Source organism: Electrophorus electricus, chromosome 6 (assembly GCF_041902795.1).
Source record: "Electrophorus electricus isolate QZ-2024a chromosome 6, ASM4190279v1, whole genome shotgun sequence".
Classification (NCBI taxonomy): domain Eukaryota; kingdom Metazoa; phylum Chordata; class Actinopteri; order Gymnotiformes; family Gymnotidae; genus Electrophorus; species Electrophorus electricus.
The window spans coordinates 12,297,925-12,325,437 of NC_137502.1; the positions used below are offsets into that span (position 1 = coordinate 12,297,925).

At 37.8% G+C, this 27,513-nt stretch overlaps 3 protein-coding genes across 7 annotated transcripts in view; all 3 read left to right on the forward strand.

The window, feature by feature from the left end:
* The window catches only part of srgap1a (SLIT-ROBO Rho GTPase activating protein 1a), a 63,347-nt gene extending 60,343 nt beyond the window's left edge, over positions 1–3,004 (forward strand). For all 4 annotated transcript variants that reach the window (XM_035525293.2, XM_035525295.2, XM_027009681.3 and 1 more), the window contains one exon: positions 91–3,004. In XM_035525293.2, coding sequence (XP_035381186.1) covers positions 91–486 — 396 coding nt within the window. In that variant the 3' untranslated portion in view covers positions 487–3,004. The remainder of the gene's footprint in view (positions 1–90) is intronic.
* Positions 3,005–3,951: 947 nt separating this feature from the next.
* Positions 3,952–10,613, forward strand: LOC113577193 (protein mono-ADP-ribosyltransferase PARP12-like). Of its 2 annotated transcripts, none has more exons than XM_035525718.2 (12): positions 3,952–4,310; positions 4,406–4,541; positions 4,640–4,937; positions 5,046–5,147; positions 5,472–5,604; positions 5,699–5,867; positions 5,978–6,098; positions 6,211–6,307; positions 8,401–8,473; positions 8,634–8,764; positions 9,136–9,287; positions 9,696–10,613. In XM_035525718.2, exons 1-12 carry the CDS (start codon positions 3,994–3,996, stop codon positions 9,971–9,973), a joined length of 2,007 nt encoding a protein of 668 aa, XP_035381611.2. In that variant the 5' UTR covers positions 3,952–3,993; the 3' UTR covers positions 9,974–10,613. The 2 variants fall into 2 exon arrangements, with proteins under 2 accessions (XP_035381611.2, XP_081571633.1); XM_081715507.1 differs by having other exon boundaries at positions 5,049–5,147.
* Positions 10,614–17,228: 6,615 nt separating this feature from the next.
* LOC113567595 (protein mono-ADP-ribosyltransferase PARP12-like) lies at positions 17,229–27,513 on the forward strand. Its single transcript, XM_035525719.2, has 10 exons — positions 17,229–17,514; positions 18,414–18,563; positions 18,884–19,016; positions 19,111–19,270; positions 19,385–19,502; positions 19,608–19,704; positions 20,268–20,340; positions 20,501–20,631; positions 20,958–21,109; positions 21,396–27,513. Coding segments are annotated over exons 1-10 (1,293 nt in total). The 5' UTR covers positions 17,229–17,513; the 3' UTR covers positions 21,674–27,513.

Below are 27,513 nucleotides of genomic sequence, written 5' to 3' on the forward strand. Positions count from 1 at the left end.
GTGATTACAATGCAGTTACCATAAATTTATACAGAGTGACTTTGTTCTTCTTCTTTATTTTCTCCATCTCCGTTCCCTCCACCTGGCTAGGACATAGAGGAGACGATGAACACGGCGCTGAACGAACTACGTGAGCTGGAGAGGCAGAGCTCAGCCAAGCATGCTCCTGACGTGGTGCTGGACACGCTGGAGCAGATGAAAAGTGCTCCAGGCCCAGTCGGGTCCAACGAGGTGCTGAGCCACCTCCCGGGCCTGCTGCTGCGGCCGACGCCAATGGCCGGCGCCGAACCACCCATGCGCCGCAGCACCAGCTCCTCCGGCGACACCCTGAGCACCTTCAAGCCCGCTGTGGCGCCGCGCATGGGCGTGCAGCTCAAACCCCCCGCCCTACGGCCCAAGCCTTCTGTACCACTGCCAAAGCTGGGCTCGGCTCAGCCTCCAGCTCCCCCGTCCCAGGAGCCTCTGGACAAGTCGTGCACCATGTGAGCCCACCATGGCAAAGCACCTGCAAGAGACCCGCAGGATGTCCTAGCAAAGGCAGAGGGCAGGACCTGCAGGGGGTGCGGTACTTTTAGTTGATTTTATTGTCTCTGAACATTCTGTCTGGCTCTCATGTGGGTATATAGCTTTCTCTATAACATTCTTTGTAGATTCATTAAATGGAGTGAAATAATACCTGTACAACCTTGTCCAATACACAAACTCTCCACTGTACAGCTCTTTTTCAGTGGTAAAACTGTATGAGCCTCACAGCTGAACTGACCCTAGACCATTGGAAAATGTAGCCCATGGGCAAAGTCTAGAGGGGTCACAGACAGGGATGTTTACGTACTGATGTAAACTATATGATAATAATAATTATACAGGTTAGTAATAAACCTTTTGTTTCTCAGCATCTACATGTACTTTTCGGCTCTTTGGTGTTCATCAATAAATGAAGAATTATTTGGTCTGATTCTTATGCAAAATAGGTGCAGTCTGTAGAAAGCAGCTAATGATGTGCATCTGATAACTTCTTGCATGTACATAGAACATCTTAGTTCTTCAGTAATTATCAGTATGAATATATAAAACTGTAACAAGATCAAGAAACTATGATACAAAAGAAAGCAACAAATCACGAAGGCTTCCTGTGTGATTAGAATAACTTGATGTTGGTAGTTTACATCCACTAGAGGACTGCTAAATGTGAATAATACAGAAACAAAGCAGGCTCTGTTGTTTCTCTGTTTACAGCCTTGGAGTTGTGGGAAAAGTAGTTTCTATGTCTTACTTGGACCTGAGCCTACAGTTGATGAGTTTATAAACAATGAATGTGGTTTACTGGTAGCAAAGCAGCACTGCCACATAAACTAATTTTGTCTTTTTCAATAAGGCTGCTAATTTCTCATTCTGAAAGGAAGTTGGATTTTTTAGGCCAAGTAAAGTAGTATGTGCAAGACCTTACCTTGAATATTATATTTTTGATAGTAATTAAAGTAATATCTGTATACTCAGTTATCCTCTATAACAAAGTTAAATAGCCTTGATTTCTCTAGAGCAGTTTCTCAGTTTAGTACTGTAATTAATTTTACTCTTGCCATGAATGGAATATAGAACATTAGTAATAAGAAATACAACTGCTGAAAAAAAAAAATCTGCTTTGCTTTTTCACAACTTTTGCCATCACTAAGAATACCAGTCTCCCCAGTCATGCATTCTGAACTGTTTTGTGAGTCAGTCTTGTGCACAAGTCAAATGCAACTCCACTCAACTTTAATAAACACCCATGCAGCCCTTTAGAGAAATGGTACAGAACGTCAGTGGCCTCACTGTCAGAAATGCTTCTCTCTCTCTCTCTCTCTGAGTTAAGGCCTCATACCTGTAGAGCATGTAGAGCAATTCTATTACTTTACTTATGCAAGTAACTTTTTAAAGTCTTTATAAAAGACTTCAAAAAGACTCAAGGCAATATTTCTATAGTTTTACCAAACAAAGGAATGATGCCAATAGCCATGGACTCACCGACTGTTACTGTAAAATTTCCATGTTATCATCAACACTAAGCTTTTTGAAAATAACATGTCTGAAGTGTATTGTAATAAAAATTTCACAATGATTCTAAAAGACACGCTGTAAATGTATAGTGTTCCTTAGACATTTATGTATGTGCATAAATTGGCCATTGTCAAGAATGGTTACCAAGTGTTAATTTGCATAGATCATATTTGACATTCGTAATTGGATATTATTGAATATTGGTAATACTAATAAAGGTAAATTTGTTAAGCACAGTGAATAAAATCAAAACACTGCTGGCATTGGTGGAGCACAAAGGAGACTGTGTGTGTGTGTGTGTGTGTGTGTGTGTGTGTGTGTGTGTTGTTTGACAACCATACATTTTAGTTTATGTACAAGTGTGAATCGTCTCTTGTTGAACTAATATTGCAAGCTAGACAAGAGAAATAAAAGTAATCTTTTGCTTGCATTTCATTATGTATTTTAAACATGACTTATTTTGCCTTTTGAAATGCTATTACATTGTAATGATAACATTTTAATATAGGTTTCTTTTTGTAAGATGGTGCATTGCAGGCAGAAAAGGCTTTATTAGATTGCATATTGGTTTCAGGATTTCATATGGGCCTTAGGAAATGACGTATCCCTACGTAACTGTACTTAGTAGCAGAACCTCTACTTGACTGCTGTTCTGTCAGTGTGTCTATGTACCTCTGTTGTATGGAGTTGTGAAAGTGCCTTTAAAATCTATTTTAGAGGAACTTCAAACAAATGTTCTCTGTGCTGTTGCGTTCATGCTTCAGAACCAGTGCAGTGCTTAGGAAAAGATGGTGAATACATTATAAATTAGTAAGAAAGATCAAATTAAGAAATTGCTTATTCATAATGATGTTGCACTTTTATGTATAGGACTGTATATTTGGCATGTAACATCTAACAAGTGGTAGAGCTCTGTGGGGCCTGTTCCCTGTAGTGTGTGTTTCTAATAAAGAACATAGTTTGGTCAGTCTGTTGTTGTCATGTCATATTTTCCCAGCTCAATCCTCACAATCACATTTTAACCGGAAAATGTTTTCTCCACTAACGTGCATGCTTAAGTAAAATGAAATCATTTGGGGATATGTAAAATATCCAATAAAGGTAATAATTTCTGAACAGTTTGTTTTAATTATATCAGATGATCCTGGTGAGTAAATGCAACTGAAGTACAAAACGTTTGCAGAGAAAGTGTTTTGGACAGAATTCCTTCATCAGCTGTGCAAAGGGCTTCTAAATTTATAGGAGGAGGAACCAGTTTATATTTTACAAAATAGCCTAGCTGTTTAATTCAAAAATATTCAACCCACTGGATTCTAAAGTTCCAAGAGTGTAGATCAGTTCCTTTACTTTGAGTTTCCTAATTTTATTGCTGCAATGGCGACAAATGGGAGTACAAACATCACTGAAGCAATGTCCTTTATTATTAAAGTGCCTCGCCACTAGAAACTACAAATCCTTCGATTAGCAAGCGTTTCTGACGGCGAGGGGAGGGAGCCATATGCGAGTGCGAATACCTTGGCGTATTCTCCATCAAACAAATACAGTAGACAACTCCTGCAGTAATGCATGAGAAGGAATTAATCTTCTTAAACGTCTGCCTTCTGCATCCTGGTTGGTCAAACAACAAATGGTGAACTCTGAAGCAAAAAGACACCTTTAGCAAAGTAATCAGTTCTAAAATATATTCTTATGTATTAACCATCTCTTAGACTTTAAAAAAAATGATTGATTCAGGGTTGCCTATTTTGATCTGTGGGCCTATTAGCAGCATTAAAGAATCAAAAAGTGTAATCGATTTTTTCTCTTTGGTTTAGTTTCGTTTCTCGGGAAATTCACTGCGCTGCAATGAAACTTCCTGAGAAGGTGGGACTTATTATTATTACTGGTTTAAATACAAATAAACTACACGTCACTACATCTGTGGCCACCAGATCAGTTAAGTCTGAGTAACGTACAATGTCTCACATACTATCATCCCATGTTTTCCACATTGTTTGTCAACATCTAGGCAGTTTGGATTTTAAAAGTCTGGATCAGATTTTGCGACAGCGTTTCACGGTGGCTGATGAAGTTCTTTTGGAAGTGCTTACTGACTTCGACAAGTTCGTCGTCGTTGAAGGTAAGGAGAAAAGGGAATCTTTCCAGCTGAGTCACGACAGTATAATCGTCGCTAAAACATCCCTGCGAGTTTGTCAAACACTACCTGGGAAATGTGCTGGATGCCAGAATTTGCACCTTTGCAGATATTTTGTGTGCGGTTACTGCAGGTTCGGGTGAGTACCCTAAATTAGAGACAAAATATATATTGGTGGGTCTGACGGTGTTAATCTAAACTTAACAAGTGTGGAATTTTTTATTTTTATCTAAGGGCGAAATGTAAAAACTCTCATGGCTTTGATTCGCCTCATAACACGCTTATACTAAGAAGACTGGGACTTCAGAATCTTGGTAACTCAGAACTTTTCCAGCTGTTGCTACAGAATGATCCTTCTATACTACCAGAAGTGAGTGAGTAGAGATTACTGACACCATGGTTTTTTGTTTGTTTGTTTGTTTTTGCTGCAAGAATGCTAAGCATTCTTCTTCATCTGTTTTGGTTTAGGTTTGCTCTCACTATAATAAAGGGAATGGCGAACATGGAAGTTGTAAATATGAGACATCCTGCACCAACCTGCACCTCTGCCAGCACTTCTTACAGGATAATTGTAAATTTGGAGCTGCTTGCAAACGGGCTCATTCATTTGATGCAAATGCTATGAAAATGCTGAATGGCAGAGGAATCAGTGCAGAAAACATCACCAACGTCTGCAAGATTTACAAAAACAGATTTCTGATTTCTTCTTACAAGGAGAAAATGGCTATTTTGCCTTGTGTGGAAAGAAAACCTATTCCCAGTACAGGTTAGAACTGCAGAAAACACTGAGAGCCTCGGTCTTCAACTTGGTTCATGTTTCCTCTCCTTATCTGTTAGTAATGGTTACTTTCTTTTGCCCCTATATTGTGTACAGTAGCTGGAGAAAATTCAGGGCAAACACCCATCAGGCCAGTGAGTAAAAGTGACCCAAAGGAGATCTGCCTTTTCTTCATTCGCAAAGAATGCAGTTTTAAAGGTAAATCACTACACATATTATGGAATCTAATTCACCTCTCACAAGTACATAAAACCATTGGTTATTTTTGATGTTGCTTTACACTAGCTCTGTCAGTATTCACTTTAAGTGTGTTGGAAATGTAGATTGTATTTTTTGAATTATCTATATTTTCCAACATGTAAATGGTAGGTCAAACAACAGCAAAGACCACTGACCGAATTTATGACCTACCCTTAGTAGACGTAGGTTCTGCATTGCTCATGGTTCAGTTCTGTTTTTTTCATAATGAGATTATTTACTAGAGTAATTTCTTTGATGATTTCTGTGTTTTGTGTTTTTCAGACAAGTGTATCCGTGTTCATTACCATCTGCCTTATAAATGGCAAGTTCTAGATAAGAATGAACAGACATGGAAAGACTTGCAAAATGTAGAGGAGATAGAGAGAGCATTCTGTAACCCAGCTAACGAGATAAGGTAATAAAATGTTAACTTGAGATCAGGTAATGAAATGTTAACTTGGGTTTATTTTTTAAAGTGATTCACTTAAGAGGTAAAACTAAACTCTCAGTCCAGGGCCTCAGCAGGTCGACTTCAATACTATGATGTGTGGAGCAGCACCAGTTCGTCGTCTGTCGACAGCTTCCTCTGTTACCAAACCTCCTAATTTTATCCTGACCACCGAGTGGCTCTGGTACTGGAAGAATGAAAAAGGAGGCTGGACTGAATATGGACAAGGGGTCAGTGGCTTTTATTCTGGATTTTTGCAGGGCCTGAGCAGGGTGATTGGCTAACACTTTTTAAATTTTATCCAACTGCACATAAAACTGTACACTGTCATGATCTATAGGTGGATACGAAGCATGCAACACCTTTCAGTTCTCAAGAACTGGAAAATATTTACCAATCTAACCCGCACAGTGAGGTTTCTGTCACTTCTGAGAAGCACACATACATACTCTACATGAAAGGTACTCTAGATAAACAATGTGTCATTTTACCATGATTTTTTTATTACTTTTAAATTATAAATAGTGTGCCTATCATTACTTAATGTTGGTTAATTGAGTGTATTATTTACAGATATGTATCAACAAAATATTCACTACAAAACCAAAAGAGATATTCAGAGAAGGCCTCGATTTGTCTCTGCTTCAGAGGTCGACAGCAAAATCAAAAGGTATAGGACTAAAATGTCCAACTGAAGTGACCAATCACTACAGTGCTTTTATCAGCTTCACAACTGATGCATTTTTAATGTCATGTATCATGCATTGCCAGATAATGCTTAACAAGGATTGAGTATATTTGCCTTTTCATGCCTCTGATATTTAAGTAATATCACATGAAGGGAAGTGTTATACTGAATATCAGCTTGGCTGTGGCTCGATTGTAGGCATGAGATGGTCATAGACACAACCTCAAGTGTGATGTTTCTTTTAAACAACAGTTCTACAAGTGTCATTTATTACTTAACTGTAATAGGTGACAATAGCTTATGATATTTTTGTTCATTTAATAATTTATTTGGTTCTGCCAACACAAATGGTTCCACATCTGGGCTGGGATTGGACAGTTGCCAAGCAACACATTTTTCCGCACATTAACTTGCTACTCTATGTTAATACAGGCCAGCTACTTGTATCATGTATGTTTACAATTATTGTGCAACCAGTGAAATAAGAGTCTGTTGACAGTCTCTTTCATGGCATGTGTGATTCCAGTGAGTTAACAGCAAAGTTTGTTATGATCTAAGATAGATAATGATCATTAATGTAATTAATGGTTAATAGAAAACACCAGTAAAGCAGAGTGATACATGTATACGGTGGTGCTTGAAAGTTTGCGAATCCTTTAGAAGTGTCTGTATTTCTGCATATATTTGACTTGAAATCATCAAATTGTCACAGAAGTCCTAAAAGTAAAGAGAACTAAATCAAACAAATGAATCAAAAATATTAAACTCTGTCATTTATTTATTGAGGAAAATTATCCAATATTACATATCTGTGAATGGTAAAAGTATGTGAACCTATAGGATTGGCAAAAAATTTAAAGATGAAATTTGAGTCAGGTGTTTTCAATTAATGGGATGACAAACAGGTGTGAGTGGGCACCCTGTTTTATTTAAAGAACAGGAATCTAGCAAAGTCTGGTCTTCACAACACGTTTGTGGACGTGTATCATGGCATGAACAAAGGAGATTTCTGAGGACCTCAGAACAAGTGTTGTTGATGTCCATCAGGATGGAAAAGGTTACAAAACTATCTCTAAAGAGTTTAGATTCCACCAATCCACAGTCAGACAGCTTGTGTACAAATGAAGGAAATTCAAGACCATTATTACCCTCCCCAGGAGGACCAACATGGATCATGCCAAGAGTAAGGCATGTAATAGTTTGCAAGGTCATAAAGGAATCCAATGTAACTCCTAAGCAACACATTGTCTAAGGTTAATGTTCATGAGTCCACCATCAAAAGAATACTGAACAACAATGGTGTCAATGGCAGGGTTGCAAGAACAGCTGCTCTTTAAAAAGAACATTGCTGCCCATCTGCAGTTTGCTAAAGATCACAAGCCAGAAGGCTATTAGAACAATGTTTTGTGGATGGATGAGAGCAAAATAAATATTTTGGTTTAAATGAGAAGCAGGGGCAGTGGTAGTTAGTTCAAGGTTACTAGTTCAAGCCCTGCTGCTGTCAAGTTGCCACTGTTGGGGCCCCTGAGCAAGGTTTTGGAATGGCCATGTCAAAGTCTTGACCTTAATCCAATAGAAATGTTGGGTAAGAACCTGAAGCAAGCAGTTCATGGGAGGAAATGCACCAACATAAATGAATTGAAGCTGTTTTGTACCAAGGAATGGGCTAAAATTCCTCCAAGCCGATGTGCAGGATTAATGCTGCTCAGTGGGATCAAACCAGATGAAGGCAAATAATCTAATATTTTTGTCTCATTTGTTTGATTTAGTTCTCTTTATCTACCTTTAAGACTTGTGTGACAATCTGATGAAGAGTTAGGTCAAATTTGTGCAGAAATACAAAACTTCTAAAGGGTTCACAAACTTTCAAACCCCAATGTAGTTTAAAATGTAGTTATACTCTCAGCACTCATGCTGTGTCTTGCCCAATTAAATTACTTGGTAGGAACTAACGGTTGTGTAATATTTGATATATTTTAATGATATATATCATTTACATTTTTAATCAAGTCAGGATTAGGTTTTCCATTGTCTGGAATAAGACTCCTCTGTGTGCTTATTTCTCTCCACATGAGTGAAAGCTCCAGCTCGTCTGTGCTGGTTCCTGCACACTGGGATAGAGGTGCCCTGCCCAGCTACTCCTACAAGGTACACTGGCCTGATCATTCTATGTAACAGCCTGATCAAGGACTGAGTTCTTTTGAAATCTTCCTTGTCCCTGAGGGGATTGTGTTCTTAGCTATATTGTAGTTATATCCGTATACAAATTGCACCTTTTAACAATGCAAAATGTAATACTTGGTTGCAGCTGGTTCCATTGCCTAGGACAGACAATGAATTCCTAAGGATAGAGAAATTGTTTAAAGAGACTATGCCCCACTACACTGTTAAGAGCATTCAGAGAAATCAGAACAGTTCTCTGTGGAAGGTCTTCCAGTGGTAAGGTCAAAGTTCATCTGCTTCCTATGAATGATTATTATTGAACATTCAAGAGGGATTTCCTTGAATTCTACAAGAATGAATAAAGCAATTACTGAATTCCATTTAACGTTTGTTTAACATTTTAGCATATTTTTGTTAAAAGAAACCAGTCAGATGGGTGGCTATTTTCACTGTTATCACAAAGGAATTAAATCTAGATCATGTGAAAATATACTTAAGTGTTTACATACAATTTAGCACAGAACATTTAAATTAGGCTATCAGTGCATTATGTATACTTCACCTGAAAACATGCTCACTTATCTGTCCTGTGCTTCAAAACCCTATAAAACTCTGTGCTGGTGCTTATTTGATTCTTGTTTTACTAGGCAGAAAGAGCAGATGAAAGCGAGGAATGGAGGGCAAGAGGTGAATGAGCGTCTCTTGTTCCATGGAACTGAACAGTCTCTAATAGATGCCATCTGTGAGCATAACTTTGACTGGAGAATTTGTGGGATTCATGGCACAGTGTATGGCAAAGGTGAGAATAGCTGATTCAATAATTATTCTCATCATAGAGTAGACAAATATTAGACTAATCTTACTATATAATATTATATTATTATATACGTTTGTAAGAGTAATGTGCCTAGTGTATGAACACAGAAGGTGTAACATCTAAAATTATATTTAAAATACAGCTTGCCTTTTGTGTATAGCAAAGGTGAGAATAGATGATTCAATAATTATTCTCATCATAGACATAAATATTAGACTAATCTTACTATATAATATTATATATATTGTTTGTAAATGTAATGTGCCTAGTCTATGAACACAAAAATTGTAACATCTAAAATTATTTTTAAAATACACGCATTTGATGTTACTGAATACAATTATGTATTGTTTTTGGAAATCAATACATATTTTTTTGTTTCTTAATCAGGAAGTTATTTTGCAAGAGATGCCTCATACTCAGACCATTATTCTCAGGGTGAAAACAGCTGCAAAAGAATGTTTGTTGCACGGGTTCTGGTGGGTCACTACACCCACGGACAAAGAGACTTTGTTCGTCCTCCTAAAATATCAGCTAATGGATTTTATGACAGTTGTGTTGACAATGAAACCAACCCCAGCATTTTTGTCATTTTTGAGAAGTATCAGATCTACCCAGAATTCATCATTGAGTATGCTCCTGTGGAGTCTAAATGTCTCATTTCATGAGTGTGGGTATTTATGCTCTTACCACCAGACATTTTATTTATTGTGCTTGGTTCAAAATTTGTATTACATTGTCTTAAGAAGGCAGATAATAAGGAGCATAAATTTTTCATTGTTTTATGTAAAAAATAAATGGATAAATGGAAGGAAATAGTCAGGTAGTTCTGTTAAGAGGCTACTTGAAACAATTTTTCCTGAAAAATCAGGAACTGAGGAGAAACGAAAACCATTTATATCTTCTATGTATCTGCCTTATGATATAACTTATGTTAATCATAAATTGATGTAAATTATGTAGTTTAAATATTGTCTTAATAATCCCTACCATTATCCGTTAGCTATTCTACTTCAGAAACATTAAAATATTTTTTTTTTTTTTAAGTATTTCACTTGTCTGCAATAAGTGATAAGTGATTATCGGGATTATGCTAATAACATCCTCTAATGAGCAAGACATATTATGAACACATAATTCAGTAGTGGAGCAGGAATCTTAGACACTAAACCTCAGATATCTTTTACGCATGTAGGTGGTGCAATTATCCGTTAGCTGCCATTGTCCGTTAGCTATTCTACTTCAGAAACATTAAAAAAATGTTTTTAAGTATTTTACTTAACTGCAATAAAACGTAAGGTGATTAAATACATTGTTTACATACTCTTTTGCTCTTTAAATGTTTACAATCAAAATGAGATCTTCTTTTTCACACCTACTTCTCGGGATTATGCTAATAACACCCTCTAATGAGCAAGACATATTATGAACACATAATTCAATAGTGGAGCATGATTCTCAGACACTAAACTCATGTAGGTGGTGCAAACTAAACACATTTTGCTATGTGTCTCTCAGTACAGCTTCTTGGACTCTACACAACACTTCATCTTTTTGATCTTCTCCTCTTAGTCCATTTTAGAGTTGCGGTGGCATTAGGGTGAGCAGAGAAGCCCAGGTGTCTCTGTCCTCAGCCACATCCTCTAGTTACTATTGGGGGATCCCCAGCTGTTCCCAAGACAGCTGGGAGATGTCATGTCTTCAGCGGATTCTGAATGCACTCCGGTGCCTCCTCCCATTTGGCCATGCCTGGTATACCTGCAGCCAGAGGTGACCTGGGGCATCGGTATCAGATGCCTGAACCACCTGTGAGGATGCTCTCGATAGTGCAGGTGTAAAAGTTCCGCAGTACCTTGGAGGGCAGTCTGAAGTCTCTTAGCCGTCTGAGGTGGTAAAGACGCTGACGAGCCTTCTTTGCCAGGGAGTTGGTATGGCGGGACCAGGACAGGTCCTGCGAGATGTGAACACCAAGGTACCTGAAACTATCTACTCTCTCCACCGTGGTTCCACTGATCCTCACAGGTTGGTAGTGCCGCTCCTGCTTCTTGCTGCAATCCACAATCAGCTCCTTTGTCTTACTGACATTTAGGAGGAGATTATTTTCCTGGCACCAATTTTCCAGGTGTTTAATCTCCTCCAGGTAGGCCCTATCATCGTTGTCCGAGATCAGGCCCATGACAATGGTGTCGTCAGCAAACTTGACAATGATGGTGGAGCTGGAAGTGGCTGTGCAGTCGTAGGTGTACAGTGAGTAGAGCAGGGGGCTTAGGACACAACCCTGAGGAGCTCCAGTGCTGAGGGTGAGGGTGGATGAGGCACAGTTGCCCACCCGTACCGATTGTGGTCTGTCTGTTAGGAAGTTGGAGATCCAGTCGCACAGGGATGTATGCAGTCCTAGATCCTCCAACTTAGTAGTGAGTAGGGAGGGGATGATAGTGTTAAATGCTGAACTGTAGTCGACAAACAGCATTTTAACATAATTTCCTCTCCCTTCGTTAGGCACATTTCTTGCTTGTGAAACTCTGTGATGTGGTCCCCCTGAAAGGAACATTCATGTGTGATGTGCCAGTACGTGACGATGCCCCTGTTTGCAGTGCCTGAAGAAAATGTTGTGCCCCTTGTTCCTGATCCTTAGATGCCAGATCTCATCGCAAAAGGAGTTGGCTGTGGCTCAGAGAGTTGACAGCACCCTTTTACATTGCTTCACCCTTGCAGATAAAAAATGAGAAAAAGACACAGGATATAATACCGAGTATTATATTGAAAATGAAGTTTTAATGCAGAAGTGGTCTTTGACTGACCGCAGTGAAGAGTGAGACGCTGTGACGCGAATTGTGGCACCAGCTAAATACCATGCCCATATTTTATTTTTACCACATGATCACCTATTGTCAGGTCACCTGGGTGTGCAAAAACCACATAGCAGATTTTGAAACATTTCTTTTGGCAATCAATTCGAAAATACGTATTTAACTACTGTCAATCTTGCCATACATGCCAACTGGTTGGGAAACCAAACCAGGTTATTCCCCCTGCACCTTTGGTTCCAATTCATCTGATGGGTGAACCCATTGAATGAGTTCTCTTAGATTGTGTAGGCCCCCTGCCAAAAATGTGGGTAGGACATCATTATTTGTTGACTTTAATGTGTACCACCACTAGACACCTAGAAGCAATTCTCCTTCGTTCACCTAAATCTAAAGCTGTGATTAAAACATTGGTTAAGTTCTGTACTAATTTTGGCCTACTGAAATGTATCCAGTCCGACAGACTAATTTCACCTCAAACCTATTCGCCCAAGTAACATGTGAATTAAATCTCCAACACCACTTATCCAGTGCATATCACCCTGAGTCTCAGGGTGCGTTGGAAAGGTTCCGTCAGACTTTTAAAAACATACTGAGGTTTTACGGTGCTGAGTATGAGAACAATTGGGATGAAGATGCTCCTCTGCTCCTTTTTGCTATCCGTGACACGGTTCAAGAGTCTTTGGAGTTCAGCCATAATCCATTGCTTTTTGGACACATACTGCGCTGTCAACAGAAAGTTTTATATGACCAGTGGTTGTCATCCAGTCCGAGGACTAGTGTTACCCTTTGCGATTTCACTGCTAAATTACGTAAAAGCACTTTGTTAGACAAACAGCCAACGCAATCTTAATGACTCTCAGGCAGCTATGAAGGCAATTTATGACCGAAAAGCTGTCAGACATTCATATGAGGTAATACAATGTATTAGCCCTTCTGCCTATGTTGGGATCTTCCTTGAGTGCATGCTTTGCGGGTCCCTATGTGATTGAAAAAAGACTGATGTTTTGGCTACCCCTGATCATGGATGAAAAATGCATATGTGTCATATAAATTTGTCATAAAAGTCCTGTGTGGATTGAAATGCTCAGAAAGTGTTAGTCTCCTGTTTCATCGTCATCATCAACCCCTCGTACTTTAGCTATGGTTACAGTTGCTGCTGAGTATTCACCAGAGCAAGACTGGTTACACCTGGCTCACCACTGTCTACCGTGTGCATGTTGTGGGATTGCATAAACTAAGTGAATGCCAAGTTTACATAAATAGAGAATAATGCGCAAGATGGAATAGGATTAATGCTTGAATTAACAAAAAACTGCTGTATGTGCAGACATAATTACTGAATAACAGGAAACGCCTTGGATGTGCATATGTGCGATTGTGCAAGAAGACATGTATATGTGACAGACAGAGGTGAGGGCTGAACTGAAAAAGTACTAAGCAGAAGTGGCACAGGGCGAGAGATATAAGTATGTGTGTTGCGAAGTTGTTTTAGATCTCACTCGCACTGTGCTGAGAAGTGACATCTCCAGAGCTCTGCATTAATAAAAGGCTACAAGGTAACGCACTGTTTCCGGTCTCTTCTTTCCTGCATCAACGAATACGACAATGTCTACACAATACAGAAGCTCTACGATGTCTCCCAGAGAAGCTGTCAGACTCGTCACCTTCAGCTCAGGATGACCTGCTTGCTCTGATTAAGAAATACCCGTCACTTTTCTGATACTCTGGTTTCTTCTGTTGTTCAACATGATATAGATGTAGGCTCACACCCTCCGATAAAACATCTCTATTGAGTAAACCCCTGTAAGTGTGCTTTTTTGGAACAGGAAACAACATACCTGCTTGATAATGGTTTATTTGCAGCCCTTAGTGTTAGCCCTGTCTTCTGGTTCTGAAACCTGATGGAACCTTTCACTTTTGCACAGATTATCATAAAGTGAATAATATTACAGTGCAGGATTCATTCCCCATGCCTCACATGGACGATTGCATTGATAGGATCAGATCTGCTAATTTCGTGACTAAACGTGAACTCCTAAAGGGTTATTGGCAGGTGCCGTTTACTCGCCGCACCTCATTTCAGCTTTTGCCACCCATGACAAATTCCTGCAGTACAAGATTATGCCTTTTGGACTCAAAAATGCACATTCAACCTTTCAACATCTTATGAATATTGTGCTAGGTGAGGTCCTGAATTGTGAAGCCTACCTGGATGATGTAGTTATTTATACTCGTACATGAGAGCAGCACCTGCAGACTTTAGAAATGTTTTTTTGGAAAGTTGTAGGATGCATCGCTTGTCTTAAATCTAAACAAATGTGATTTTTGTAAGGGCGAGGTAGCAAACTGGTTAGCCATGGTATGGTTTGCCCTCTGGATGCCAAAGTCCAGGCCATTCTGTCCTTTTCTGTCCTGGACAACAAACAGAGTCTGAGATGTTTTCTAGGTTAGTGGGTTTATACAAATGTTTTTTGTAGAAGTTTTTCTGTAATTGTGACACCCTCTATCAAACCTGTTCCGTGAGAAAGTTCCTTTTGAGTGGTCCCCTATGTGCCAGGATGCTTTTGATGCTAATAAAGCATTATAATGCCATACTCCTGTTCTTGCTGCACCTTCCCCTTATATTGGAGGTTGATGCTAGTGGTGTAGGTGCTGATACTGTCCTCTTGCAGGAGGATACCTCATTTGCTCTCTTGTTAGCACTGCCGCATTTTGAAGTCTATATTTGCAGCAGTTCTCAGCCAATTATGATCATAATCCCTTGGTCTTTCTTAGTCGTATGGCGAACACAAACCAGCATCTTATGCGCTGGTTCTTCATTGTACAAGGGTTTAACTTGAATATCCTGTACAAAAAGGTAAGTGAGAATGTGGTAGCTGATGCTCTATCCCAGGCTTAGATTTATTTGGTGTTTTATAATTGTTATAGTTTATAGTTTTGTTGGGTACAGTGGTGTGAAAAAATGTTTGCCCCCTTCCTGATATCTTTTTTTTTTTTTTTTTTTTTTTTTGCATGTTTGGCACACTTAAATGTTTCAGATCATCAAACAAATTAAGATTTTAGACAAAAATAACACAAGTAAACACAAAATGCAGTTTTTAAATGAAGGTTTTATTAAGGGGAAAAAAAATGCAAACCTACATGGCCCTGTGTGAAAAAGTGATTACCCGTTAAAACATAAATTAACTGTGGTTTATCACATCTTTGGAAAGCCGAGTTCAAGTTCTCTAGCCATACCCAGGCCTGATTACTGTCACACCTGTTCTCAATCAGGAATTCACTTAAACAGGACCTGCCTGACAAAGTGAAGTAGACCAAAAAATCCTCAAAAGCTAGACACCATGCTGTGATCCAAAAAAAAATTCAGAAAAAAAATGACAAAGTAATTGAGATCTATCAGTCTGGAAAAGGTTATAAAGCTATTTCTAAAGCTTTGGGACTCCAGCAAACCACAGTGAGAGCCATTATCCACAAATGGCAAAAACATGGAACAGTGGTGAACCTTCCCAGGAGTGGCCGGCCAACCAAAATTACCCCAAGAGCGCAGTGACGACTCATCCAAGAGGTCACAAATAACCCCACAACAACATCCAAAGAACTGCAGGCCTCACTTGCCTCAGTTCAGGTCAGTGTTCATGACTTCACCACAAGAAAGAGACTGGGCAAAAATGGGCTGCATGGCAGAGTTCCAAGACGAAAAGCACTGCTGAGCAAAAAGAACATAAAGGCTCATCTCAGTTTTGCCAGAAAACATCTTGATGATCCCCAAGACTTTTGGGAAAATACTCTGTGGACTGACGAGACAAAAGTTGAGCTTTTTGGAAGGTGTCCCATTACATCTGGCGTAAAAGTAAAACAGTATTTCAGAAAAGGAACACCATACCAACAGTAAAATATGGTGGTGGTAGTGTGATGGTCTGGGGCTGTTTTGCTGCTTCAGGACCTGGAAGACTTGCTGTGGTAAATGGAACCATGAATTCTGCTGTCTACCAAAAAATCCTGAAGGAGAATGTCCAGCCATCTGTTTGTGACCTCAAGCTGAAGCGCACTTTGGTTCTGCAGCAGGACAATGATCCAAAACACACCAGCAAGTCCACCTCTGAATGGCTTAGGAAAAACAAAATGAAGACTTTGGAGTGGCCTAGTCAAAGTCCTGACCTGAATTTGATTGAGATGCTGTGGCCTGACCTTAAAAAGGCAGTTCATGCTCAAAAACCCTCCAATGTGGCCGAATTACAACAATTCTACAAAGATGAGTGGGCCAAAATTTCTCCACAGCGCTCTAAAAGACTTACTGCCAGTTAGCGCAAACGCTTGATTGTCGTTGTTGCTGCTAAGGGTGGCCCAACCAGTTATTAGGTTTACGGGGCAATCACTTTTTTTCACACAGGGCCATGTAGGTTTGGATTTTTTTTATCTTTGTCTAATATTTTAATTTGTTTGATAGGAAATGTGTGACCAACATGCAAAAAAAAAAAAAAAGATATCAGGAAGGGGGCAAACACTTTTTCACACCACTGTATGTCTCTTGTATTTTGTATATATTGTCCTGTATATAGTAGTTACACACTGGTGGTAGAGAGTGGCTTCCATCTTATTTCGGTGTGGATTTATCTGTTTAAACCAGTATAGTCAGTGTAGTGATTGTATGTTTCTTTTTGTTATCTTAGTCAGTTGTCTCTGTTTGTTTCTAGTGTGGTTTTGTTTGTTGTATTGGCCTGGGCCACTCCTGACATTATTGTACCAGCTTCATGTATCTGAACACTTCTAAATATGCTTGACCTTTGCCATCAACCTGTTTATCTGGTTTGCATTCCATTCTTTACTACCGCTGTGATGCTACGTTACGCCCTCCCAGCCTAGACAGGGTCATAACGATAAATAAATATTTTAATTACATTGTAATTTAATGTAATTTTTATATTCACAATATAAGGATGAGAAATGCTATTCATTCATTCATAGACACACATTCATTCATATACACACAGCAAATTTATGATCACATCTTCTTTTAGTTAATCTAATTCTGTAACATGAAGTGAGCAGCAAATTTGCGTCGTGAACACTCCCCTTACGAATAAGAAACCAACTTCAGCCGCCGAATAGGAAGCTGTGAATAAGTAACCAAACGAGTCTGAATCTGCAAATAAGCAACCAACTTCAGCGTTGTATCGTCAACTGAGAAACCAGTATTAGGGTAGCCCACAGAAGCAACTTCAAAGGCCTTGGTAATTCAGACGGATTATAGAGCAGATCCGAATGGACCTGTGTCTCACCAGAAAGTTCAGAGTAACAATCAGTCGCTGTAATTCCATCGAAAACCGTGGAATAATGTGCAATCACATTCGAGGCATATGCGGACGGTGACCTGAACGTGAAATCAGTCCAAGAAAAAAGTAAGCCCTTCTTCTATATGGTCTATGCTGATGTCAGTTCACTATCTGTCTTCGTAATAATTGTCCCACTATGGAATTAGGTTAGTCAACCCGTCTGGATTAAGGATTCCTAGGTCAAACTACCCTTTAAGGAACCCGTGGTGTAATGTCCTTAATTTTAAGACATTTGCCCTATTAAGTCTCTCATTCATTTGGTTTTAAAATGTTGCACTGTGGTTTTATCCATTTCTTAATTTTTTGTTTATGCCTATGGCTTGATGTAGTTAGGTTCATATACCTGAGCCTTGTCTGACTATCTCGCATTTATTATGTATTCACATGCTTAATTTCCTTTAATATTGGTTAGCCATTAAACTAATTAAATAATTAATTGAATATGTTGTTTGGAGCAGTTATTTCTAGCCAGCAGTATTAGATATGTTTGTCTTATTCTGCCTTATAGTGAAACTGAGGGAATACTCATTAGCCTTCAGTAATTGGGCCCTTGCAATGAAAAACCATACATGTCCATTTACTGTTTTTCCACATTCTAAAATAAAAACAAAAATATAAAGCATTACTGCAAGCTTTATTTTTAAATGGCCACAAGAATGATGTAAGGTTAGTCTAGATAAAGCATATTTAGCAATGATTATACAAATGGGAATTGGCTGATATTATTTTCTGTTGCAAGGGCTCAATTAGTCTTTAATGATGATTAAACAAAATTCCCTAAAATTGCCTCAGGTGTCAATAATTTGATAAATTCAAAAATATATCTGTACAGTTTTCCTTGTACAGATAAAGCCTTATTCCCAGTACATGTTAGAACTGGAGAAAACACTGAGAGCCTTGGTCTTGGTTCATGTTTCCTCTCCTTATTATCTGTTAATAATGGTTATCTTCTTTTGCCCTTTTAGTGTGTCCAGTAGCTGAAGAGAGTTTGTGGCAAAGCCTCAGGAGACTAGTGAATGAACAGGACCTAAAGGAGATTTTTTTCCTTTTCTTGATTCTTCAATTTTTATTCATTTTCTGCCGTTTCTTCATTCGCAAAGAATGCAATTTTAGAGGTAAACCACTGCACAGATCATGGAAACTCACTCACCTCTCACAAGTACAGAAAACAGTGGTTATTTTCATATTGCTTTACACTAGCTCCATCAGTGTTCACTTTAATTGTACTGGAAATTCAGATTGTATTTTTTTAATTACATATATTTTCCAACATGTAAGTGGTAGGTCAAACAACAGCAAAAGCACTGACCACACTTATTAAACCACCCTTTCCAGATGTAGGTTCTGGGTTGATTATGGTTCAGCTCTGGTTGTTTCTTAATAAAGATTATTTAGCAGAGAAATTTCTTTGATTTCTGTGTTTTGTGTTTTTCAGACAAGTGTATCCGTGTTCATTACCATCTGCCTTATAAATGGCAAGTTCTAGATAAGAATGAACAGACATGGAAAGACTTGCAAAATGTAGAAGAGATAGAGAGAGCGTTCTGTAACCCAGCTAACGAGATAAGGTAATAAAATGTTAACTTGAGATCAGGTAATGAAATGTTAACTTGGGTTTATTTTTTAAAGTGATTCACTTAAGAGGTAAAACTAAACTCTCAGTCCAGGGCCTCAGCAGGTCGACTTCAATACTATGATGTGTGGAGCAGCACCAGTTCGTCGTCTGTCGACAGCTTCCTCTGATACAAATTTTATCCTGACCACCAAGTGGCTCTGGTACTGGAAGAATGAAAAAAGAGGATGGACTGAATATGGACAAGGGGTCAGTAGCTTTTATTCTGGATTTCTGCTGGGGCTGAGCAGGGTGGTTGGCTAACACTTTTTAAAAATATTTTATCCAACTGCACATAAGACTGTACACTGTTATGATCCATAGGATACAAAGCATGCAACACCTTTCACCTCTCAAGAACTGGAAAACTTTTATCAATCTAACCCGCACAGTGAGGTTTCTGTCACTTCTGAGAAGCACACATACATACTCTACATGAAAGGTACTCTGGATAAACAATATGCCATTTTACCATTTTATTACTTTTGAATTATAAAAAGTATACCAACACTGCCTAATGTTGCTTAATGGTGTGTATTACTTACAGATATGTATCAACAAAACATTCACTATAAAACCAAGAGAGAGATTCGGAGGAGGCCTCAATTTGTGTCTGCTTCAGAGTTCAACAGCAAAATGAAAAAGTATCAGTCTAAAATGGCCAACTGATGTGACCAATCACTACAGTGTATCGTATCTACAAATGCTTAGTTGTAACCCAGTAAAAAAATTATTCCTGTTTCAACAGACTCATATTTCTGTCAACACTCTTTTCACTTATTTGACTGGTTACACAATAAATGGAAACACACATGATACAAGTATGTTTCCATTTATTGTGCAACAAGTGAAATAAGAGTTTACTGACAGTCTCTTTCATGTGTAATTCCATTAACATCAAGGTTTTTTACAATCTAAGATAGAAAATGATCATTAAATATAATTAATGATTAATAGAACGCACCTAAAGTGGAGTAATACATGTATAGCTCAAAATTCCACTGCTATTATACTCTATATCAGCACTCAAGAATGTCTCTTGTCTAGTCATAATTCTTGATCAGAACTAAATATAATATTTGAATATTCTAGAAAATACATATATATTATTTATATTTTTTAACTAAATCATTATTAGGATTTCCTCTGCTTAAAAACTGAGGCTGATAAATCAAAGACTCTGTGTGCTTATTTCTCTCCACATGAGTGAAAGCTCCAGCTCGTTTGTGCTGGTTCCTGCACACTGGGATAGAGGTGCCCTGCCCAGCTACTCCTACAAGGTACACTGGACTGATCATTCAATGTAACAGCCTGATCAATGACTGAGTTCTTTTGAAATCTTCCTTGTCCCTGAGGGGATTGTGTTCTTAGCTATATTGTAGTTATATCCATATACAAATTGCACCTTTTAACAAGGCAAAATGTAATACTTGGTTGCAGCTGGTTCCATTGCCTAGGACAGACAATGAATTCCTAAGGATAGAGAAATTGTTTAAAGAGACTATGCCCCACTACACTGTTAAGAGCATTCAGAGAAATCAGAACAGCTCTCTGTGGAAGGTCTTCCAGTGGTAAGGTCAAAATTCAACTGCTTCCTATGAAAAATTATTGAACATTCGAGAGGAATTTTCTAATTAATTTTTAGCAGTTTTGCATATTATGCTTGAAAGAAAAATGAAGATACCAGTCAGATGGGTAGGAATCAGATTTTCATTGTTATCATAAATCAAGATATTACCTAGATCATGTTCAATCTTTTCTTTAAAAGAGTTTACTTACAACTTATTAACACAGAACTTATGTATACTTCACCTGAGAACATATTCACTTATCTGTTCTGTGCTTCAAAACCCTATAAAACTCTGTGCTGGTGCTTATTTGATTCTTGTTTTACTAGGCAGAAAGAGCAGATGAAAGCGAGGAATGGAGGGCAAGAGGTGAATGAGCGTCTCTTGTTCCATGGAACTGAACAGTCTCGAATAGATGCCATCTGTGAGCATAACTTTGACTGGAGAATTTGTGGGATTCATGGCACAGTGTATGGCAAAGGTGAGAATAGCTGATTCAATAATTATTCTCATCTAAGAGTAGACAAATATTAGACTAATCTTACTATATATTATTATATTATTATATACGTTTGTAAGAGTAATGTGCCTAGTGTATGAACACAGAAGGTGTAACATCTAAAATTATATTTAAAATACAGTTTGCATTTTAGGTTACTGAATACAATTACATATTGTTTTTAGAAATCATGACCACAGTGTTCAACAGTGCAGTGTTCAATTGAGATTGGTAACTGTTTTCTCAATAGTTTATGTTTCTTAATCAGGGAGTTATTTTGCCAGAGATGCCTCATACTCAGACAGTTATTCTAAGTGTGGAAACAGCTGCAAAACGATGTTTGTTGCACGGGTTCTGGTGGGTCACTACACCCGTGGCAATACAAACTTTGTCCATCCTCCTGCTAAAACATCAGTTAATGGCTTCTACGACAGCTGTGTTGACAACGAAACCAACCCCACGATTTTTGTCATTTTTGAAAAGTTTCAGATCTACCCAGAATTCATCATTGAGTATGATAAGGAATCTAAATGTCTCATTTCATGAGTGTCTGCAAAGCTTAATGACTCATTTCAATTATAAGCACGGGTGGAAATAAAAGCACTATTGAAACATGTATATGCACTCTATTCAGCACTTTTCTTTTTTTGCTGGAATGTTTACAAAATGTCATTTGCGACTAATGTTCTGATATTTTTAACAGCAGCCACCCCTCACCTTCTTTGTTGGAAATCTACCACACCTTATATGGATAAGCAGTGATTCAGACTCCTTTGATCTTATTCGGATGTGCCACATTTTAAACTTGTCAACGACCCCATATAGTCACTGTTCAGCTAGTGACTATTTCAGCCAAATATTGTTTCTGAAGTACTTTCTGGATCGGCAGAATGATCAGGCAACTTTCAGGCCTGCTCTCCTTAGTATCTGTATTTATGCTCTTGCCACCAGACATTTTGCTTATTATTATGACTACACACTATACTATAAGGTATATACTATATACTGATCTTAACAGTACGGGTTTGGTGAGTTAGTACACAAAATAAATGAGCGTTGCTTTGCCAACATACAGAATTGTAAGATATAAAGATTTTCTTTGATAAAAAAAGGAAATTAACGATACTTTTTACTGTACCGCTTTACGACGACAAATGCGGTTCCGTAGAAGAGTGCTGCTTTATTTACTAACCTTACGTGTAGGTTCCAGTTTTCTTTTCAGACAGTTGTTTTTCCGTGAACTAAACCGCAGCCTTCACAACTTTACCATGCTAAACGGTGATATTTCACATGGTATATACACTGACATTAATATCGTAAAGGAATACGCCCCTTCGGTGGGACTGAGTAGCAAAATGCCGTATGTAAAACACAGCTGCATTATGGAAAACAGTGAAACCGGAATGAAAGGCAGTAGGGCTCGACAGCGAAACATCCAAATTACCAACAGAATCAATGGTACACTGTCATCGGGATGTAGCCAGGAACTGGGTTTCCTGACATTTATAGGTAGCCTACCTGATTTCGATGCCGGGACGCTAAGCAAAGCTAAACAAAGCCTGAAGGCGCAAAAAACCTTGAAACCTTGATTAGTTTTTTAATTATTTAAAACTTACAATTCAAATTAAGTTACTATCATTATCATTATGAATTATACCTATAATTAAACCAAAAAACAATTGCATTGTTTTTACATTTTATTTTAATCTCACTTTACAAATTTGTCTAAAAGTAGGAGCCTCTCTTACCCTATTTTCCCTCTCCTCTCTTTGTCGCAGGTTATTAGCAGGTGCGTGTCTTAATCATTCCCTGAGAATATTTTACATAATTTGTCACTTTAAACTTCCTTTTATCGTATTCTTTTTGTAATATCTCACCTAAACATAAAATTATTCTCGGCTCACGCTAACAATTTTCCTGTTCAGGTTAACCGGAGCTCACACCTCAGCAGGGAGGTTAGCTAGGTTACATGTCAATTAAGCAACATTAAGATCTGATTGATCAATGTCATAGATTTCTCACTGAGTCTATACATTACATCAACATTGGTATTAAACCTAAAATAAAGTCTGATATTCTACCTTGTTTTCAAACATTTATAAGTTAAATTTAGCTGGCTGGCTAATCGGCTTATGCTAACTACCAAGCTTGCCTACGAAGGCCAAATACTACTACAGCTAGGCTGCTAGCTAACTTAAAGTAACATGCGTTTCAAACAAACTTCCTACTGAAATAGCAACCATTTATGTTAATTAATTATTTTTGCTGTTTTAAATAAAGAAATCCATGTTGTACGGACATTTAAGACCGTTCGCCCTCAACTGTCACCGCTGAACCAGCTAGGTTATGTTGTCCAGTGATAAGTATATTAGATTTTTGAGTATACTCAAATTTGACTATATTAATTACACTACATAGTGAAAAACTAGTTAGTATTAGTAAATAGTGCGCAATTGGGTTGTAGCCTGTTTGTTGGTTCAAAATTTGTATTACATTGCCTTAAAAAGTAATGTTTAAAATAATTATTCTGTACAGTGTGTAATGAAGAAAAGAGCATTTATATGAACTAAAGATTTCAAGTAAATACTACTAATGTAAACTTTGTTTATCTGCTGAATCCAATTAAGTTGTTATGTTAATACAACTTGACTGGTTTTACCTTGTGTAAAAACCTAAGTAGTTTAAGGCAATGAGTTTCCATGCAAGTCAACTAATTCAGGATTACTTCTATCCTTTTGTTCAACTCTCCATCCTTCTAAAATAATGCTTTTTGCAATAACATTAAAATACACACATACAGACTATGTTTTTAATTACCATGAATTAAGGTGAGGGGACAGTCAATTTATTCCTGACCACTGTGAAGGGAGATCCTCTGCTCAATATAAAATTTGGTGTCCCCATCTCTCAAATTGGAAGATGACTCAGAATCCTTTTTTCTACCAGCTGCCATGGCAGCATTAATGATGCAGTTTGTTTGTTTTGACTTGGGATTCCCTAACTGGGTTTTGCCAAATCATTTTTTGTACCTGACTTAGATGTGTCTGTTTTATATGGTGCTGGCAGGGCAGTTACTGTTCCAGCTGCGGTGGTGGGTGTGATTGTGGTTTTCTTAGTTAACTTATCCAATTTTTTAAATATTTTTGTCCAAATTGATAACAAACAACACACAATCCCACTCTGGATCTCCCCGTTCATCCAGAATACATGCCACAGCCAACTGCAGATGTCTGTCCTGGAATGAACCTTTATGTGGATATACATGCCTGAAAGAAGAGATGCTTGGTTTCTCCCACCCATGGCACAGTTGTATTCTTATAACCATTTCTATCCCGCCAAGTTTAGGGTGTTTTACCCATCTTAGTTTTTGCAATACTTGCCCCATTTGGGAGAACAAAGAGGACAGCAAGGTTTTGCACAAATGAAAATTGCAGAAGAAGCCTCCAATGTAATCTTAGAATGTATAAAACATTTTACCTGTTTCTGGAGGTAAAACCAATTCTTCCTGTCCATTGATGCAGAGAAAATGGCTGCCACTACCTGAACAGTTACTAAAATAGATTGCTTGTCTACAGGTCAAATGCAATTTCTAGTAAAATACAATTTTTTTTCCCCTTGGTACGATCCCCGGTACAAGCCCCCAGATCTGTCATCAGATTAGGGAGCCACGGGCAATCCATGCCTAAATGAACATGATCTTCTTCATCCGAGACTAACAATGATTTTATTCTAAGCACAAGAATTTTATTCTTAGAGTTATGCTAACATTCTCAGTCTAATATTATACTAAGGTTTTCAGAATAATGTTAAAATAACATTCTCAGACTAACATACTAATGTTCTCACACTAATGTTAAAATAATGTTTTTACACTAATGTTAAAATAACATCCTTGGACTTCCCTAAAATAGCATTTTCACACTAACGTTATAGAAACATTCTTGGACTAATGTTTTTGTACTAACATTACATTAATCTTGGACTCACACTAACATTCTCACAAAATGGGGTAGTTATGGTTGATGAGTTATTTAGATGTTGGGGTACTTTTGAATTTGGAATAATTGGCTCTGGGTTAGTTTCGGTTGAAGGGTTATTTAGAAGTTGTGGTAGTTAGTATTTAGCTACCCCATCAGCCTAATAGCCTTCAACCAAATTTTCCCCAACAGCTGAACACCCACTGGCCTCAACTACCTCACAGCAAATTTCATTTCAAATTACTTTTAAACTGTTAACTATAATTTAAGAGTATATCAGTATTTCAACAATATTTAATGATTTCATTTTACATTTAAACTGTTTAACCTCACTCAATATTATTAGGTTTTTATTATTATTAGGTTTTGTCAAGCCAACATAAAGTTTCTTCAGAAACTGCCTTCATTTATTTTATAATGCCTTCAGCTAAAAAGATAGACCAACAAAATTTGCTGTACAAAATTTGCTGTACTGATTAAACTACCAGTCATGAAATTACATCATTCTGATGACTCTTATTAAAAGGCTTCAACAGCAATAACATTCTAGGACTAATGTTGAAATAATGCACTTGGACTAATGTTTTATTAACATTTTTGCAATAACATTAAAATAACATTCTCAGGTTTATGTTAAAATAACATTTTCAGACTAACATTATAATAAAGTTCTTATACTAAGGTTTTCACAATAACATGAAAATAACATTTTCAGATGCTAAAATAACAGAACTAATGTCATACTGATGTTTTTGATTTAACGTTAACATTTTCGCAATAATTCTCAGACTGTTACAATAATATTCTCAGTCTAACATTATAATAATGTTCTCAGACTAACATACTGATGTTTTTGCAATTAAATTAAAATAACATTTTTGGAATAACGCAAGCACTGGCGCATCAGCTTTGATGTGTCGCTTTGTTTTAATTAGTATCTTTGCAATAAGACAGTGTAAAAATATGGTTTATACATTTCCTGAATATGTAGGATCTGCCCTTTCAATTTTATCGACAGATATAGGTTAAGATAAGTCATCTGCCTCTTACCATGTGATTTGGGTGTTCATATCTCACTCTGGTCTTATCCATATAATCACCCTATGTGATTAATTTTGCATCAATCTGTGTGAAGCTAATCAATAAACAATCATGAAATCACTAAGCATTTACCCTTCATGTCAAAAATATTTCATTCCCCATTCAATTGACAAATGTTGTGCAAAATGTTTATAGCTGCTGAAGTTGCATAGAAGATAACAAAGCTTTAGAACCTGAGGGGTTTGATTCCTTTGACGAAGAAGAATATGAAAATAATAGACACCAATGGTTAAATGAATTTTATTTTACAATATTGCTATAATAGTGGACTCAGCTATGGTCACATTTAGGCATGATGTCTGTTACTAGCTAGCTAGCCAAATGCTCTTTCTGTGCAAAGTTTGTCATATTGATTTCTAGTACAATTGTCATGACTTTTGTTTGACAGAATTGACTGTCCATAGGTAAATGTTTACTTTGTTAAAGTTTTTTTTTTTTTTTGTGTGTGTGTGTGTGTGTGTGTGTGTGTGTGTGTGTGTGTGTGTGTGTGTGTGTGTGAAAGTAAGCTAGTTAAATACAGATTAATGGATATGTTTTTGTCATATTGAATACTGTTTTGTGCAGCTGTTTTTTGTCATTTTTTGGTTATAGTTGTAATTTTTGATGCCTAATAAATCTATATGCTAAAATCTATTTAGTGCTATAAGTTAAAGGTCTGTAAAGTTTAACAGAGATTCTCTATACTTGTTGGAAGAATGGACCTCTACTGCACAGTTTCTCAATAAGTGAGTCTGCCAGAATGGTCTCACTAACTGTGAGCAAGAACTGAGTGGTTTGTGAAAGACTGAGATAACAGGCAGGAGGCCTGTGATATGGCTCAGAGCACTCTGTACATTGCTATCACCTGGCCCAGCTCAGCCTCAGTGGCCTCCTCCAGGATTCAAACAGCAGTGGCAGGTGTAGTGGATTTGAGCTTGCTGACAGAACTGATGGTGGAAATGAGGAGGCAGCGCAGGAGGCAGCGCAGGAGGCTGTGCACCGATCCCCCCTCTCTTTGGAACACGCACACCATGGCTGTGATTTAATGACTCCGAACCTGATGCAAAGAAGAGCTGGCTGCAGATCAGTTACTCTGGGATATGAATAAAAACAGTTCTGAGGAATTAGGCAATCTGATATGGATTGAGTCACCCTCTCTCCATGGCTTGGTGTTTTTAAAGAGAGAGCTCTTGAGGCTTGAGTACACTTTATCATTTCACTTCTTAACAAGTTGCTTGGCTCTCATTTCTACAGTAGCGTTCAGCAGGGCCCATTCATTTGTCAGGTCATGGACAGTGACTCATACCTAGTTTACAGTTTGAATCTTGG

Excerpts from the sequence above, each read along its gene's own strand:
- LOC113577193 (XM_035525718.2), top strand. The coding sequence starts at position 3,994 with ATGTCTCACATACTATCATCCCATGTTTTCCACATTGTTTGTCAACAT. Across the intron at positions 4,542-4,639 it reads ATCCTTCTATACTACCAGAA|GTTTGCTCTCACTATAATAA; the intron begins GTGAGTGAGTAG and ends GTTTTGGTTTAG. Across the intron at positions 6,099-6,210 it reads ATACATACTCTACATGAAAG|ATATGTATCAACAAAATATT; the intron begins GTACTCTAGATA and ends TATTATTTACAG.
- LOC113567595 (XM_035525719.2), top strand. Across the intron at positions 19,503-19,607 it reads ATACATACTCTACATGAAAG|ATATGTATCAACAAAACATT; the intron begins GTACTCTGGATA and ends TATTACTTACAG. Across the intron at positions 20,341-20,500 it reads TGCCCAGCTACTCCTACAAG|CTGGTTCCATTGCCTAGGAC; the intron begins GTACACTGGACT and ends ACTTGGTTGCAG.